This window comes from Lynx canadensis, chromosome A2 (assembly GCF_007474595.2).
Source record: "Lynx canadensis isolate LIC74 chromosome A2, mLynCan4.pri.v2, whole genome shotgun sequence".
Lineage (NCBI taxonomy): Eukaryota > Metazoa > Chordata > Mammalia > Carnivora > Felidae > Lynx > Lynx canadensis.
In genome coordinates this window covers 47,162,936-47,181,248 of record NC_044304.2, presented here as the reverse complement: position 1 = coordinate 47,181,248, position 18,313 = coordinate 47,162,936, and the positions used below count along the sequence as shown (strand labels likewise).

The 18,313-nt window shown below is 38.5% G+C and overlaps 1 protein-coding gene across 1 annotated transcript; it reads right to left on the bottom strand.

Annotated features, from left to right (window-relative positions):
• Nucleotides 1–2,443: 2,443 nt before the first annotated feature.
• On the bottom strand, nucleotides 2,444–3,220 carry LOC115508511 (U2 small nuclear ribonucleoprotein A'-like). The gene is given in 3 exon segments (XM_032592348.1): nucleotides 2,444–3,071; nucleotides 3,074–3,187; nucleotides 3,190–3,220. Coding segments are annotated over 3 exon segments (762 nt in total). The 3' UTR covers nucleotides 2,444–2,454.
• Nucleotides 3,221–18,313: the final 15,093 nt, after the last annotated feature.

Below are 18,313 nucleotides of genomic sequence, written 5' to 3'. Positions count from 1 at the left end.
TAAACATGCCTTGCTGACTCTGCATTCAGTGATATCAAATCAGTAGCTTCAAATCAGCTACAATGGAAATATTTATACCACAGAAATTGGCAAATGCTGCACATCAGGGCATTTCCCCCAGACAGCTGGTTGTTAAACATTTACCAGCACACCACTAGCTACGGAAACCAAAAGTATTAGTGAAATTAGAAAAGGCAGCATCTTAGCCTGTCTGAGCCCCAACATAGCCCAATGACAAAGGGCATAAGCCTTTTTAAAAACTTGTAAAACCAGCATTTTTCACAAGGTAAGAGAAACAGGAGTGCTCACAAACTCTTAGGTCTGGGATACATCACCCTACTGCCCTCCAGTGGTAAATAAAATCTTGTATGCTTTTCTGGAGACAGTTCAAGCCAACAATTCCCAGGTACAGTTTGATTTAGTTTATGATGCTTATAGCTGAATGCCATTGATTCCATAAATTCTGGAAATTACAGAGGGAAAGAATTGATAGGTCATATTAGTATACAAAGCATCAAAATATCTCTTGTTGGAATATGCAAGGATTGGAAACAAAGCATCATCCAGCAAATAAAGGAGTCCATCTATCAGATGCTGATGCAAGTGGTATGGCAGAAAACTAGTCTAGCCCAGCATGCTTTTTACAAATTTACAAGAAATCTTGTGGAATTTCAGAAATCCTACAACCTTGTAAATAATACATCTTGCTCTGTGAGAATAATATAGTGAATAATACATTAGTCACAGAGGATCTGAAATCCAGAACAAAGAATGAGACCGGGGAGAATTTAGGGTGACGGAACCATATGCTCAAGGCAATGCAGTATTACTAACATTAACACTGCTAACCTAATATACTTGAAGAAGAAAGAGCAGGAAGCAGAGGAAGAGGAAGAGAGAAAGAAGAGGAAGAAACAGGAGGAAAAGGAGGGGAGTGGAAGGAACAGTTTTAATTCCTTAGAATTAAAACAGGAACTATTGCTGTTTTGGAATTACGCATGAAAAATTAAAATTAATTAAAAGTAAACATGTTGGGAAGCATGTAACCCATAGACATGAGGATATTAAACTAGCCAGAAACATCAATTTACTGATCTTCATGGTGCCTGGAAAAGTTAGGGAAAGCAATCTACAGCCTGCCTCTGAGTACTTTAACCAGCCTCAGTTCTCAAATGTTTCTGGACATCCAAGCCCCAGTGCCTAACTCAACCACAACCTGGCATTCCTTTTACTATTCTAGGTACACTGGATTTTAGAAGATATTGCATCAGGTTTGTTTTAACGGACAAGAAACCAAGCCAGAAAAAAAAAAAAAAAAAAAAAAAAAAAACAATGTTGCTGTGGTTTCTGTATTCAACCACAGAGAGGGAAACATTCCCAGCCTGCATTTGTAGATATCTAAGTAGGCATAATGGATTATAATAGGTATCCTTCCAGACTTCCCGGAAGACTTTATTTGACTGCTACCTACAGACTTGGGATCTGTCCACCCAAACGGCATGTGACCCAGGTCAGGCCCATCACAGCACACCTTTAATCTGAATAAAATGGCTGATTAAGGAGTGAGGCTTGTTACCAAAATAGAGATAGTTCGAATTCCTTCCTTGAGCTGATAAACAGATATTCTAAGATATATATCTCATCTAGAAGCCCCAAAACAGCAGAAAGAGGCAAGAAATGAAGAAAGTGATAGACCCCCAATGACAGCATTTGAGCTTCGAAATCCAGCCATATCAGGAGATAAAATGACCCACAGGCTTCTGAGTTGCATGAGCTGATTGTCTTTTTAACGTTTGCTTGTGTGTGTATGTGTGTGTCTTAGGTGCAAGAGAATAAACCTAACACTGGAGACAGAGGGTTCACATTACAGACGTTCATATTAGAGGTGTCAAAACATCTATTTTATCTGGATACTGTCTTATCAGGAGTGAGTCTGGGGAAAAGAAATGGATTATCAAGGGGTAAAGTATAATAAGCCATGAAAAACCCCAGGTAAACGTACAAAGCAAAAGCCCGAGCCCACTTACAATGAAACATCCATCACTCTTGGGAAAAAGGTAAGCAGATTTCTTTTTGGTTTATCAATTCCATTTGTACAGATCAGGATACCGAGTCCTCTCAAAGTTAAACATCATTCAAAGTTAAACTATTGATTCCCCTAAATAAAGATGGTTATTATTACTACCTAGTACTTAAAAGCCCTAATACTTTACTTACAGTAACTTATTTTTTTTTCACAGCGAATGTCTTTGTATTTTTACTATTTGTAGAAAACTGGCATTTAGATTTCAAAATGTATGATGTTACAAAATTACCAGCAGCAGTCTTAAGCATGTCAACAATGTTTATGAACTCCACTTTGCTTACACAAACAAGGCTATTATTCCAAGTTCAAAAAGCAGGACTTGTCCCAGGAGGATGTTACACGTCCTGTAGATGCTCAGGCGATCTTGCTCAGGACCCATTCGTGACCGTGTCTTCTTCCATCTCCTCTTCACCGTCATCAGTGGGGCCTGATCTGCGTTCCCTGCCAGGTATCTGACCAGACTGCAGCAAGCCCTTCAGCCGCTCTACTTCAGCCAGAGTTGACACATTTGCTATAGCATTCTTGATGGCTTCTACATCCCCTGGAGACGGCCCACCTTTCTTTTTGTCAGTCGGCAAACTGGCACCTGGGTTGAAAGTTTTGCTTCTCCTGGCAATATCCTTTGCAAGTTGTGCACCCCGTTTGCCCTTGAACATTTTCTCTGCTTCCTGACGCTCTTTCAGTTTCACCTTCTGGAAACCCAGTACTCTGACTTGCAGAACTTTACAAATTACATACAGTCTGTAATGCTTCTTATCTGTTACAGGATTTCTTAGGATACTTAGGTAAGTCAGTGATTTGAGAGATGCCAAGGGGTCCAGATCACCCAGTTCCACGAGACTGTTGTTGGTGAGAATGAGCTCTGTCAGGCAGGGTAGAGTCTGATCAAGTCCCTCACCTATATGGCAGATTCTACTGTTGTTCACTAATAATGTTTTCAGTCTTCTCAACAAAGGAAAACCATCCAGTTTCCTGATTTCATTGTAGAAAAATCAATAGCATCAAACCGGTCTAAGGTGGCACCTAGATTTTCAATGACAGGAATCTTATACCCCCGGAGGTCCAGCTCGTGGTCCCGCACAGCGTTGGTATACTGCGCCGCTGCTCCATCAGCTCCGCAGTCAGTTTCACCATCCTGCCGCCTCCCGCCGCTGGTGCCGCGGCCCGACGGCTGCTTCCCGCCGCCTCTGGCCCGCCAGATTTCCCAGCGTCCTACAGTGACTTAAATAATCCTTGAAACTACCCCGTATAGTAGGTTCTACAGCTAGTAAGTGATAAAGCTAGGATTTGCACCTGGTTGTTCCGGTTCTCAAGTCCATGCCCTTCATCAGTAGGCTATCTGTGGCCTCTCAGAAAGCACAGGAGATGGTAATTTTGGGATTTGAACGCAAAGATATAGGATTCCAACTTTCTGCTACCCTACTTTGCCCTGAAAAGATAATGCCTATGCAGTCCAAAGCCAGGAATGGGCACTCTTCCCTCTTCTCTCTGTTCTATGATATCTATACATCTCTTCAACATACACTGACATTATTGGTCTTACACCATTAGCTTGTTTCTACTAGGACTGAATGTTACCACAGAACTGTAAGTTTATGTCAACTGTATACACTACAACCTCCTGATTTCAACCAACATCATTCTTCAGAGAACCTCACATTCAGGCAAGGTCTTCACCTGACCACCAGTGCTGTGTATCTATGCCAGCCTGTCAACAGAGTCATAGACTAAAATGCCACATGTCTAAGCCCAAATATGCTCTTCTTTCTAAGCCCCCATTTCTGTAAAATGGAATAATACAGTATCATAATCTGGTTCTCAACCTTATACTCCTTCATTCTTTCATTTATTTCTTTGTTCTTCTCTCTCCTTTATTTCCACGTCAAATATCAATCCCTGCTTCTTCTATATGTTCTAGACAATTCCATTCCAGTTGCCTCCACACCAACCCAAACCTCCATCTCATCCATGGAATGTTTCAAGAACTGCCCAATCCCCTACCTAATCTAAAATAGTTTCATTTATTCACATATTCACCTAATATTCACATTTCTATTATGTGCAAGACTCTATGCAAGGTAAGCACCAAAGAACATAGTCTCCTTGACCTCAATAATCTTCCCAAAATAACACCTATAAATTGTAAGTGCCACCAAAGCTCCTCATTACCTATAGAAATGAATACCTAACTTATCCTTCATTCAAGGCCTTCTGAAACTCAACCCCAACCTAACTCACCACCCCTATTTCCCAGTATTTCCCTTCATGTGCTCTTTGCTTCATTAAACTTATGACCATCAAACCAACAGCTAGCACTGGCTCCTGGTTCTTGGAATGTCCCCACCACGACCACCTGATGACCGACACACTGAAAATAAGTGTTGCCTTTTATATTATTTTATAATGTGAAAAAACATGCCCTGCACAATTAGATATTCATCAATTCCTTCATCATTATTTATGGATCAGTTCTATGGACTCTATCATTATCCAAGACAAATGTTCACTCAACAATTTTATACTTGCAGAGTTCTTTAGAAAAGGTGGGTCCTGGGGCGCCTGGGTGGCGCAGTCGGTTAAGCGTCCGACTTCAGCCAGGTCACGATCTCGCGGTCCGTGAGTTCGAGCCCCGCGTCGGGCTCTGGGCTGATGGCTCGGAGCCTGGAGCCTGTTTCCGATTCTGTGTCTCCCTCTCTCTCTGCCCCTCCCCCGTTCATGCTCTGTCTCTCTCTGTCCCAAAAATAAATAAACGTTGGAAAAAAAAATTTTTTTTAAAAAAAAATTTAAAAAAAAAAAAGAAAAGGTGGGTCTTGGGGCACCTGGGTCACTCAGTCAGTTAAGCATCCAACCTCAGCCCAGGTCATGGTCTCATGTTTCATGAGTTCAAACTCCCCACTGGGCTCTCTGCTTTCAGCACAGAGCCTGATTTGGATCCTCTGGATCCTCTGTCCGTCCCCCTCACCTCCTGCCCCTCCCCTGCTGGATATCTCTCTCTCTAAACAAACAAACAAACAAACTTAAAAAAAAGAAAGAAAAGATGAATCTTTACAACCCACTCTGCCAGGCACTTCCCCAGAATTTTGTCATTTGCATCTGTAGATGGGAATATGAACAGCACGTATTAATGATTTCTAAGAGATATCAATAGACTGTAGATCTGGAAGCTGCTGAGACTGCCTCCTGCTTGGTATTTTAATTAATCAGTTCAACTAAATAAAATCTGGTACAGACATTCTACAAACAGAACTCAAGACTAGTATCCCCGTCACATCTGGGCATCAGAGACACAGCCAGCAGAGGAACACCATCTGCAGTAACTGCAGTTTTCTCTAGCTTTATGTTGCCCAGTCACCAAGGAATCAACAGGGAAAGAACTGCCATTAGATCCTCAAGGTCTAAGGCATGTGGTCCATGGTCTCCCCCAAAATTATTTAATACGACCTTCCCATAAAACATAAGACTTTAAATTTCCCCTTCCCAAAAGGTAACCTTTATGGATACAGGTTATTTTTCTCAAATGTGATAGCTTCTAGAAGTCAAATAAAATAGTTCTGCATGTGGCCTTAGAAACCACCATTAGCCTCTGTATACAAAGGTAGTAATAATGTAAATCACATGAAAAGAAATACACTACCAAGACCTAGTAATTACATGATCAAGAAAGTTGCCTGCAAATTTGTAAGGCATTCCCAAATATAGATTCAGTCCAGAATTAACAATAACCACATCGTGGCTATTTATAATGAAGGGTTATAAGATTTATAATGAAGAGTTTATCAAAATGGCAGCCCAAATGTTAAACAGAGTCATCAGATTTGGAAGAAAAAAGATAGGTAGTATCTCACTGTGTTTTCAAACTTTTAAAACCTTGATATGACCAATCCAGAAAGATGGAACTTAGCTTGGACTCACTTGAATATTAAATTGAGGTGCTATTTTACTGCAGCAAACACTAATGCTTTACTTCCCCACCTTGCGTTGTACTGATTTTGCTAGGAAAAATAAAAAGCTCAATGTTTGTGAATAAATCCCATAGATTTAAAAAACATTGGAAAGTATGTCACAGAAATCCTTGCCATTTACGAATTCACACTCCACTGTGAGACCATGGTTTTCTTAAATAGAATAGGAAATAGATGAGAAGATGTTGGAAATATTAATGAATAGAGTGCTGTGCATTCTGTTGGATTTCTCAAACTCTATTTTGAAGTAAAGACAATAATGCTTTCAATTTTATTCTGGGCTTAAATATCCTGCATCTCTAGGTCTCCCAACAGTGCTTTGTGTGACTATAAAAACAAGCAGAGGACTACACTTTCAGGTCAGTAATGTTGCCTGGGAAACTATCTACCTACCATTCCAATATGTCTGCCTCTGATAGAGCAGGCAATTCTGCATGCATGCCGTTTCCCCCCACAACAAAATAGAGCTGGAAAAGTGCCCTCAAAGTTTTTACAGTTACAAAGTCCTGTAGAAAAGATGGGATTTTTACAATCCATACAGATTCCCCATTAGGTATTTTCCCTGAAGCCTATAGGGTAGCTTATCTGTAGAGCAGACGCCAAGGAGAAAGAAACATGAACATCAAGGGCTGGTGACTTCTCAAAGACCCCAAGATACTGTCATCCAGAAGCTGCTGAGCCTGTACCTTTACTGGGGTTTTAACCCAGCTATTCAACCAAATGGAATTAAAAAGAAATCCTTCTGAAGTGACAAAAAATGACAGGAAATTCTCTTGTCCTTTCTCCCTACTTAGTAACAGAAGAATTTTAATATGGAATAATCTTTTCCTTTGTGCTCTTTTCCCAGAGGGTTTCAAACACATCAGAGACACCACCGGGTAATTCTGACTTTTCAAACTTGTAGTCTCACTTCTCTCACTCAGGTTGACTTTTTTCATTCGCCCTTTCTGGATGATAGAAGCCTGTTTCAGTCATTTTTCACCACATAGGTCTGCTCTTCCTACTTGACTTGGGAGAGCTAATGGAGCAGTTAAAAATAAAAATAGAATTCTCAGAGCACCAGAATCTGAGTCCCAGCTCTATCACTTCCTAGCTGTAGATCAAAGACATTTGTCTGTATCTCCCCATCTATAAAATGAGGTTATCTACTCTGGTCTCACAAATTTGTTCAGAGGCTTACATAAGACTACGTGAATATATGGTATCACTTAAATGCAAACCTTTAACTATACCTGTTTATTTCTATTTTAATGTGTGGAGATAAGTCTTGGGTATTAAAGAAAAAATGAGAGGCTCGGTGTCAAATGAATGGGGCAAGGAACAAACTTTTTTTTAATTTAAAAAATTTTTTTAATGTGTATTCATTTTTTTACAGATGGAGCATGAATGGAGGAGGGGCAGGGACAGAGAGACACAAAATCTGAAGCAGGCTCCAGGTCTAAGCTGTCAGCACAGAGCCCGATGCGGGGCTCGAACTCCCAAACTATGAAATCATGACCTGAGCCAAAGTTGGAGCCTCAACCAACTCAGCCACCTAGGCACCACATTTAATTTTTAAATTTTTTTAATGTTTATTTTTAAGAGAGAGAGACAGAGAGAGAGAGCACAAGCAGAGGAGGGGCAGAGAGAGAGGGAGACACAGAATCTGAAGTGCACTCCAGGCTCTGAGCTATCAGCACAGAACCCAACACAGGATTTGAACCCTCAAACCATGAGATCATGACCTGAGATGAAGTCAAACGCTCAACCGACTGAGCTACCCAGGTGCCCCAGGAACAAACCTTTTATTAAACAATTTTAATATCACTTAATGCTCTTCACAACTCTGTAAGATTTATTTCTTTTATTTTACAGATGAAGAAAATGAGGGCTAAGTATCTTTCCTCAAGTAATATAACTAATGCATAGAAAAATAAGGAGTTGAACCCAGGTCTATCTCAAGGCCCAAGGCCATGTATTCCTTTTCGAGAGAAAGAAGGACCAGTTGGACTTAAAACAATTCCAACAACATTATAGCATCAGCCAGACTGGCAGGTTAGTAGATGGATCCGTGAGAAATGCTTTAGTGATAAATGAAAGAAAGCCAAATCCCAAATGGTTGAGTACAAAGGGAGATTATTTTTATACAGGTGTTCTGTTTCAAAGGGGCTCATGCACCCCAATGTCTATAGCAGTACTATAGATAATAGTCAAATTATGGAAAGAGCCCAAATGTCCATTGACAGATGAATGGATAAAGAAGATGTGCTGTGTATACACACACATGCACGCACATACACAATCGACTATTACTCGTCACTCAAAAAGGATGAAATCTTGCCATTTGCAACTACGTGGATGGAACTAGAGGGTATTATGCTAAACAAAATTAGTCAAAGACAACTATCTTAATGATTTCACTCACATGTCAAATTAAGATACAAAACAGATGAACCTAAGAGAAAGGAAACAAAAATAATATAACAAGGAAGGGGGTTGTAGGTGGGAGGATGAGCTAAATGGGTAAGGGGCATTAAGGAAGACACTTGATGATTTGAGCACTGGGTGTTATACATAGGGGATGAATCACTAGAATCTACTCCTGAAATCATTATTGCATTATATGCTAACTTGGATGTAAATTAAAAATAAATACATAAATAAAAACATAAATAAATAATAAAAATTTAAAAATTTTAGTATCACAGCCTTAGATTGCTAGAAGTAGTAATCAAAACCAAAAGAAAAAGAAGATTCAGCCAAATTTCCTTACCCCATTCTAACCCCCGCAAATGCAAAATGAAACTGATGTATGAGATCCCATACATCTTTAATTTCTGAAGAAAAAGACTTTCCTGAGGATGAATGGTCATCTATAGACTTCTACTAACCTCCTGTCTTTTTCAATTTCTGGAATTTTATCTTGTTTAATTTTTTACACATACTACCTCCTCAGTCTCCTCTTTATGTAAAAGTGTACCACCCCTAGTCTAAGAACTTTGGAGTTTGGACTAGAAACAAGAGACAAGTGACAGGAAACACAGAATATTTGTAGTGGCTGCTTCTTCACCCTGCTCAGAATTCCCCCTTGGAACCAATGCTATTCCCTATGGTAATCCAGGGACTACTAGGAGGCTAGCATCCAAGATGAGGGATCTAATCCTCACCCCATGAGGCATAAGGGCTAATTCACCTGGCCACACCATCAGAGGGCCAGTGCCCATATTTCCCTACTACTAGCCTAGAGAACATGCCCTACCACAAATGGTTCCTTTAGCAACACTTTCCTCATTTAAGCAGGCCTGGACTACCTTGGGTATAAGATTGATCCTTAGGAATTTATGTCTGCCCAATATTAGTATTGTGACCACTGTGTGTTAGCCTAAGTTGGGGGGTGGGAAGAAAAGAGGGGGGGGGGAGGGAAAGAAGTCTACCCAAGGTAAAATTCTATGATATGTAATACACAGCACTCCCTCAAGGGCAATATTCTCAATAATCTAGTATGCCACAAACCTCTTTGAGAATGTTCTGAAAACTAGGGACTTCAGAGAAAAGGCTGCATACACAAAACAGTGGTGTATAATGTCAAGGTTATTATGGACCCTAGTTAGCAAACCCAGAGATTCTGGATCCCAGGTTACCAACTTCTGTTCTAGCCTACTAGTGAGCATACCCTAGGGCTTAAGAGTAGTGACAGAGGGGAACTAGTCCCTGCCTATGCTTAAACATAGAGGAAGAAAATGTATGTCTTACCTGGGAATGATTTGCTCCCCAGGTTACCAGTGATGTCTGGTTATAGTGTTATCATCAAGATTAGGGTAATGCTATTGGCATGTAGTGGGAGAAGCCAGGGATGGAGCTAAACATCCTACATTACAGAGAAAGAGCCCACTGTGGCAAAGAATTATCGAGCTCAAAATGTCGACAGTACTAAAGGTAGAGAAACTAAAGGTTGAGAAAGGAAGAGACAGAAACACAGATGAATGGCAATGTGTTTTAAAAAGCCATGCTATAAATTTAATCTGGGGTATGATAAGACCACTGCAGAGGATACTTAGTCCAGGCCTGGAAAAGGAACTTGGAAATCCTTCTCTTGTTACTGTTGTGGTTGAAGGAGGCTGTCCTTCTTGGGGTGTGCCACTGATTTGCATACATCAAACTCTCTGTCCATGCATCCTGCCAAACATCCACTTAATCTAACTTCAGCCAAATTTCCAAATAAATGATGGTCACTACAGATAAAAAAAAAAAAAATCTAGTTTTGCAATTCACAAGGAGGGCCATTCGTTGGCACAAGCTATTGTTTTAAAACACAAGTAAATTTAGCAATCCTGTATTTTCCCGTTTCTAGAAGACCTTGTTTAAGTCATTGTACTCCTTATGTCTCAGTTTCTTTGTTCCCATAGCCTGGACTATGTCCCTACTGCGCTAGGAGTGGCAGCCTAAAAAAATGGTTAGGATTATGGACTCTGGGGCCAAAATGCTAAGTCAAATCCCAGCTCTGCCACTCATAAGGTGTGTGGCCTATAACACATTATTCAGGCTCTCTGTACCTCATTCCCTTCATCTATGGAATAGGGATAATAATGGCAGCTACCTCATGGAAATGTGAGGATTTAAAAAATTCTACATGTAAAGCACTTAGAATATTAGAATATCATTATTATTGTCATCATTAACATCTCAAAGTTATATGGAGAATAATATTAGATTTAGTCGTCCCTAAACAAAATAGAAGGAGATTTTATTAGCTATTTGCCATCCAAATGGTAAGGTATCCACTTTTAAATACATGTGTTTTTAACCTAAATTTGAATCAACACGTTTGCTAATTATCGTCTTTTATGTTTGTCGAAAGTTGGCTCATATGTCAATATTATTTTAGAAGTACAGCTCCTTCTGTTCTAAATTGGGGGAGAGGGAAATTTATATTTGCCATTAAAATGCCAAAGTGGCAACACAACATTATGGTATCTGTTCACAAAGGTTTGAAGGAATAAAAGTCATTCCCAATGTTGTCTTTAGTAATTCAGTATTTTATTCTTCAAATTATTTCAATGGTTCCTTGCTGCCCAGAGCAGAGAATCCACATGCTTTGGTCAAGCACTCTGCCATCTGGCCCAGACATTTAGCTCACCAGCCCCCTGTCTGAAACATTTCCCAGCAAACTCTAAACCTAATGTTTACTCTCTCTTCCACCACTGTTGATTCCAAAAGTCCAATTCACTCATATCCCTACCTTCTTAAATGTGATCCACCTTCCTGTCAAATAGCCCCTCTGCCATGAAGCCTACTCTCATAATATTCAACCTCCTCCTTCCCAAACCAGACAACATCTTCTCTTCTTTTGAATTCCCACAATCTTTGATTTACACCTTGCAGGTGCTTCTAAACCAGTGAACCCACACACCCTGCACAGAGTATTGGACACAGACGTTTCCATCTGAAGTGTGGAAATGATTTTTGTAATACCCACACTCTTACATTATAAAGAACTAGGAGGAGGAGGAAATCAATTCTGATTTTGTGATCTGAGGTTTGTGAGTCGAAGCAATTCCCTCTGGTTTAATCAATGACTGAATTACACTGTTCATTTCAGTAACTAAGCACACAAGTCCTATCCTCTGGAAATCAGGAATATTCAAAGTAAAATTTTGCTGGCGGTCTCAGAGTCATGGAGTCAGAATTGGCAGATGTAGAAAATCATCAAGGCTTTTCAATTATTTACATTAATTGTTGTCATCCGCAGACCTGGGATCTTCATGGCCCAAAAAAGTAAAATATTAGCACCTGGACTACATGCCCTCACCATTTCTGTTTTTGGCTGGGCCTTCTCAAGCCTATGTCATTGCCTATTCTGTCTTTCATTTCTCCCATTACTTAGCTTAAATATGAGTTGCTCTGAAAGATCACTGGTAATTCTGATAAAATATAGTCCTGTTACTTTTCTTTTCTTTAAAAGGAGCATGATAATTGCCAACTGCAACGAACGGAGCTGAAAATAACTCCCCAGGCAGTTGTGCATTAGGAATTAGATTAAAATGAGCCCAATTTATTTTTAAATGACCTGGTAATTTGTAGGAAAGATTTAAGCCACTTAAATTTTCATCAGTGGAAAACTGGGAGGCTCAGGAAAACCAACCGTTGGTCACTGGGGTGTGAGAATGGACCCTTTTCCCAGAAGCCAGAGAGGCAGTGTTGATGAATTATTTCAAGATTTACGTTCAAAAAGCAACAGGAGAGAAGAAAAACTTAATTTAACATGAATTTAATCTGCTTTCAAAGTCTAAAATAAAGTGAGTTCAATGTCAGCTCACAATTACAAGTGCCAAGATCTGTACTTAGAACTAATTTTCCAAGTACAACTAATTAGGATTTGAAATCAAAGCCCTAGGAATAGTTTTTGAGGCTCCTCTTCTGCTTACTCTTAAAGCATGAAGGATTCTGTTCTCAGCTCAGAGACTGAGTATGGGGTATGTCATATATTTTATTTCAGTACAAATGTAAAAATCTTCTAGCCTTGTCCTTAAAATTCAAGATATATTAGTGATTTTCTTGATATACATGACTGCTAATTTTCCTCCTCTCACTGTTTATTATCAACCACTTCTCCATGGATTAAGTGTGTGTGTGTGTGTGTGTGTATATATGTGTGTGTATAGAAAGATGGACACATATATAGATACCTACAGATAGATGTGTGTGTATATGTATTATGCATATATATGTATATATATGTATATATGCATATTTCATACATCTAAAATCAAAAGAAATAGTTTGTTGGTCACTGATATGTCACTTAAGTCTCTGAATCATCCGGTTTGGGGAGAGAAATGTTAATAAAATATTTTAAAAAGAAAACAAATTTCCATAATGGCATAAATTACACAGAAACAAAAGACATAAAAAGGTGCAAAAATATAGAACCTCAAACATTTATTTACTGGTGCTGAAAATATAGCAGGCTTGAGTGAGGCACAGAAAACTTTCAAAAGATGAGCACAGCACAGATGTCTCCCATTTGCTTTTGTTTTCTACACCAGAAACACTTTCTCTCCTCATCCCTGCTCTCTCAGAGTGGTTGACATATGGGTAGTCGGTTTATAGACAACCATACACTCCAGTTTCTGGATGGGCTTGACCAGTTGAGAACCTCAGCAGCAGACCAGAGGCAAGAAGTGAATTCCCCTGGCTCATTCCTCAGGGTTACAGCTCCACTCTTTAGCCCCATGTTCCTTCAGTGTCTCTTGCAGTTTCCTTACACTCTTCGCAAACCTATGTAATTGGTTTCTCTTCAAACACACCTTCATCCAACTATCCTAATCAAAGCGGCCATCTGTTTCCCTCCTACAAACTGACTGATACAGGTGACATTGGTACCTTCACGACCTTCACAATCTACTCAATGAACAGGGGCAGTTTTCATGTAACTCTACAGCCACCATTAAGCAGACATAAAGACATAAAGACATATATGATGAAGAGGAGGAAGGAGTCACTTTGAGTCAAGATCTAGAAAGGTTTCATAAAGACCATGGCATTTGAGATGGACTTCCAAGGACCAGCAGGAAAGACTGGTGGAGACAGGGTGATCACATAATGTGAAGGGAAGATGAGGCCCAAGCCTGAAAGGCATCAAAGCAATGGCAGTTTTCAGAGGTTTTTAGTTGAAAATCAATTATGCCCAAGAAAGAAGAGACAAAACTGAGAAAAATAAAAATAAAAAAGCCTGGAAAGTGAAACTAGATCAAGCTTTAGAAGACTTTGAACTTCTGGTTAAACAGTTCTTACAAACAATATTTTGTGGAATATAAAAACTTACTGAGAAGTTTTATGCAAAAAGGATATGCTAGCAAAGTATTACCTTATCGTGAGTGTTTAATAAATATTCATCCCAGCAGAACATAAATTCCATCAGACTGGGGGCCATGTCTGTTTTGTTCGGCTGTACCTCATCCCTAGTACAGAGCCAGGCACATGTTACATACTCAATTGACAGGTGATGAATGAATGAATGAATGAATGCTTGAATAAAGATATTTTATTTAAAGCAGTCTTTCATAGAAACTAGGGAAATTAAAATGGAAGATAGAACTTAGAGTAAGCTGTGATCAATGAGAATTAGAGGGAGGATAAGAATGGGAAAGACAATCCAAGATATCCTGGTTGCAACCATATCTATGGAACACCTCTGTTAAGTATGGCCAGCTTTCTATTACTACATAGGCAGCATTCAGATACAATCAAAGTTCCCAGGTTCAACACTTAAGAGACATGTGGAAAATAAATACAGATCATACCCTGCAACAACTAGTTATAGAAATAAATATAAATTTCATGAAGGAGAAAATATACAACACCATAGTTAATTATGCACTAAACTATCAAGATTGTCTTTAAGGGCTATAAACATTCAGGAAAAAAAAAGATCACATCAAAGAGAGGTGAATGAATTTGGGAAGGCTAAAACTGCAGACTAAAAAATTAAAACTATGCAGATGAACCAGTTTCCCAAAGCTTACTCAGGCACTGGTGAGCCTACGTGAATTTATACAGGATGGCAAGTGATAATGAGTTCTATGTGCATTATGATACAAAGTATTTTTGAAAATGTTTGTTTTTAAAAAGTGGAATATTTGAAAAAGATTTAAGTTTATTATAGCAATGAGGTAAAAATGTGACAAAGATACTTAAGTTTGGGAAGCATGGGTAAAAGGCAGAGTGGCAAATACCTTTTGCAAAGAGAACCCCATTTACAATTAGGAAAAAAGGGGTTTAACCATCTGGTTTGGTGATCCTAAGGGTTCATATTCATCTGAAGAGGAAATGAAGTGTACATGGAAGGGTAGAATTCTGAAACACAGATAACCACCTAAAGACCCTCAAAAAACTTATCCAATACAACTTTCCTATGGCTCAAGAATTATTGTTGCTTTTGCCACAATCAGGTTACTGTGTATATTTTTAAAGTAGAGCTAATAGTTGAACCTGGATGGAACTAGTGGGTTTTACGCTAAGCGAAATAACTCAGATAAAGACAGATATCATAAGATATCACTCATATGTGGAATTTGAGAAACTCAACAGATGGACATAGGGAAAGAGAAGGAAAAATAGTATAAAAACAGAGAGGGAGGCAAATGCTAAGAGACTGTTAAATAGAGAACAACCTGAGGGCTGCTGCAGGAAAGTGAGTGGGGGGATGGGTTAAATGAGCGATGGGCATTAAGAACGGAACTTGTTGGGGGGCGCCTGGGTGGCGCAGTCGGTTAAGCATCCGACTTCAGCCAGGTCACGATCTCGCGGTCCGTGAGTTCAAGCCCCGCGTCAGGCTCTGGGCTGATGGTTCAGACCCTGGAGCCTGTTTCAGATTCTATGTCTCCCTCTCTCTCTGCCCCTCCCCCGTTCATGCTCTGTCTCTCTCTGTCCCAAAAATAAATAAACGTTGAAAAAAAATTTTTTAAAAAAAAAGAAGGGAACTTGTTGGGATGAGCACTGGATATCATATGCAAGAGACGAATCACTGGGTTCTACTCCTGAAGCCAAGACTACACTGTATGTTCACTAACTTGAATCTAAACGAAAAATAGTAAAAAAAATAAAGTACTACAGCTAATAAACAATTCAGTATCAGGTCACCTAAGTGTTACACTCTTTGAATCAGTAATTTCTCTCAAAATTATTTACTATAAGGAAAAAAATCACTGGAACAAAAATAATAATTATGGGGTTCCTGGATGGCACAGGTGGCTGAAGATCGACTTTTGATTTCTGCTCAAGTCATGATCTCACAGTCATGAGATTAAGCCCCACATTGGGCTCTGGACTGGGCATGGAGCCTGCTTATGATTCTCTCTCCCTCTGCCCCTACCCAATTCGCGCATGCACTCACATGCTGTCTCTGTGAAGAAAAGAATCAGAATTAAGATAACGACAATGCTTTTGATAGCAAGCATAATTTTGTGTTCTGCCTTGGTTTCAATTAACCATGACCAACAAATATGACCTCAAATACTTTTGAAAACAAAATGCTTTGTAAAGTTTGTACCTTCGTAGATTAAAAAAATTTTTAATAGGAATTTATAAAAACACACCAGTGGTTAATATAAAAAACAGACATTGTTTTATTAAAAGAACAAAATTAATGGTGATTTTTCCACTTTGTTTCAAATTTGATTAAAAGCAGTAAAAATAATAACTCCACTGTAAACAGTGGAGAATGCAGCCTCTGTGCCAGGTGATGCACTATGTGTTTTACATAAATTATTTAATTTAATCACAAGGGCCATCCTGTAAGGCTGGTATTACAATTGTTATTGACGGCAGAGAATTTAGGGTTTTGACAAATCAAGCAAATTGCTCAGAATGTAGCAACTTCAAAGCCACACAACTACAAATGATTAGATTCCAAGTCTGCATGATTCCATATTGGTCACTGATTTTCAAAACTGTGTTTTAACACTGTGTGTGTGTCTGGATATATGTGTTTAAAAATGAATGGAAGGGGCGCCTGGGTGGCTCAGTCAGTTAAGCCTCCGACTTCAGCTCAGGTCATGATCTCGCGGTCCGTGGGTTTGAGCCCAGCGTTGGGCTCTGTGATGACAGCTCAGAGCCTGGAGCCTGTTTCAGATTCTGTGTTTCCCTCTCTCTCTCTCTCTGACCCTCCTCCGTTCATGCTCTGTCTCTCTCTGTAGCAAAAATAAATAAATGTATAAATAAATAAATAAATAAATAAATAAATAAATAAATAAATAATAAAATAAAATAAAATAAAATAAAATAAAATAAAATAAAATAAAATAAAATAAAAATGAATGGAAATTTCAGAGTCCAAATTAAAATAGAATAATAGATCCATTTTCTACTGACAGCCAACTAGAACCTGGGAAGAAGGAACAAAGCACAACTATCCCAGCATTCTCTGGGGGAGGGAAATGTCAAGCATCCAAAACAGCTTAGTTAAAAACATTTATTTAAGCCACAACACTCAATGTTTATCTTTTTTCACTTCTATTCCCTCCATAATTCTCTACAAAAGAAATCTCCTTTCACGAACTAATCTCCACCAAAACAATTAAGCTGATAGCAGAAGAAGAACTCTTAGTGTAATTTATATCTGCTGAGATAGTAATGTATCCTTTCCTTATCATGATTTTCTCCCAGGCAAAATGAAGCAAGTACAACACATTTTGAAGTCATTCCACAGATCAAATCACTCAGAGATATGATATAATTAGTTTTATGACAGTAAACATTTAATTAAATTAAGGAGGAACAATTATGTTAAAAAGGATGAAAACATCAAAAATTAACATACCGTTGACATTAATATGCCAAAATGAGAATGTGATTATGGATACAAATATTTAAATTGATAGAATTCTCACGAAGAATAAAATGTGCCATTGTGAGCATTTTATTCTGGATGTAGAAACATAGTATCTTTTTAAGTTACAAGCCTGGGAAAAGTATATATTCCCCATAGTTTCTGTGAACCATTTTACAAGACAAATTTAAGAAGAGAACATCTACAACCTGAACCAAGGATGATTTTCTTGGTACATTTTTTACCCATAAAACTCTATCTTTCTGAATTTTTGACATTACATGCTCTTGAATAATAGAATCAATGTTCTTAGATCCAGTTTTAGCACAATAAAATCTGTTTCTCGCACTGGATGAATTAATGTCTACAGAGGACAATTTTACCAACTATAACCAAAACAAGTTTATGTTACCAACTATTGAGAAGTACTAATGAGTTAATAGAGACCTAATAACACAGACACTGAACATTAATCATAAAGTGATGTAATACTGAAGCAAAAGTGGAATGAATCAGAGAGACAGAAAAACTTTACCAATGTCTTTTGTTTTTAAGCCTAAGTTTTGACATAATCTCTTCCAAGGGAAGCAACTTGACAGGTCTAAGACTGATATAAAGGCCTTTATTGTGTTTTTTCTATTTATCTCAACTAATTGCCTTAGACTCTAAGATTTTTTTCTTGCTTGTTATTATTGAGTGGTCAATTGACATGAACCCAGCTAAATAGCCCCTATCTCCATAAAACAAACATAAAGAATTTTAGGATAAATACTAAATCAAATGAAAAAATTAGAGAGGCTATTGCAGAGCAAGGCCTACAATAATATCAAATAATAATTCTATTAATAAAATAACAATAGGGGAATAGTGAAAATATTTTCTAAAGAATTTCCTTAAGAAGAAGACAAAAGGGCGGAAAAGCATGGAAGTTTTTTTTGTGTCTCTCATCTATGAAAT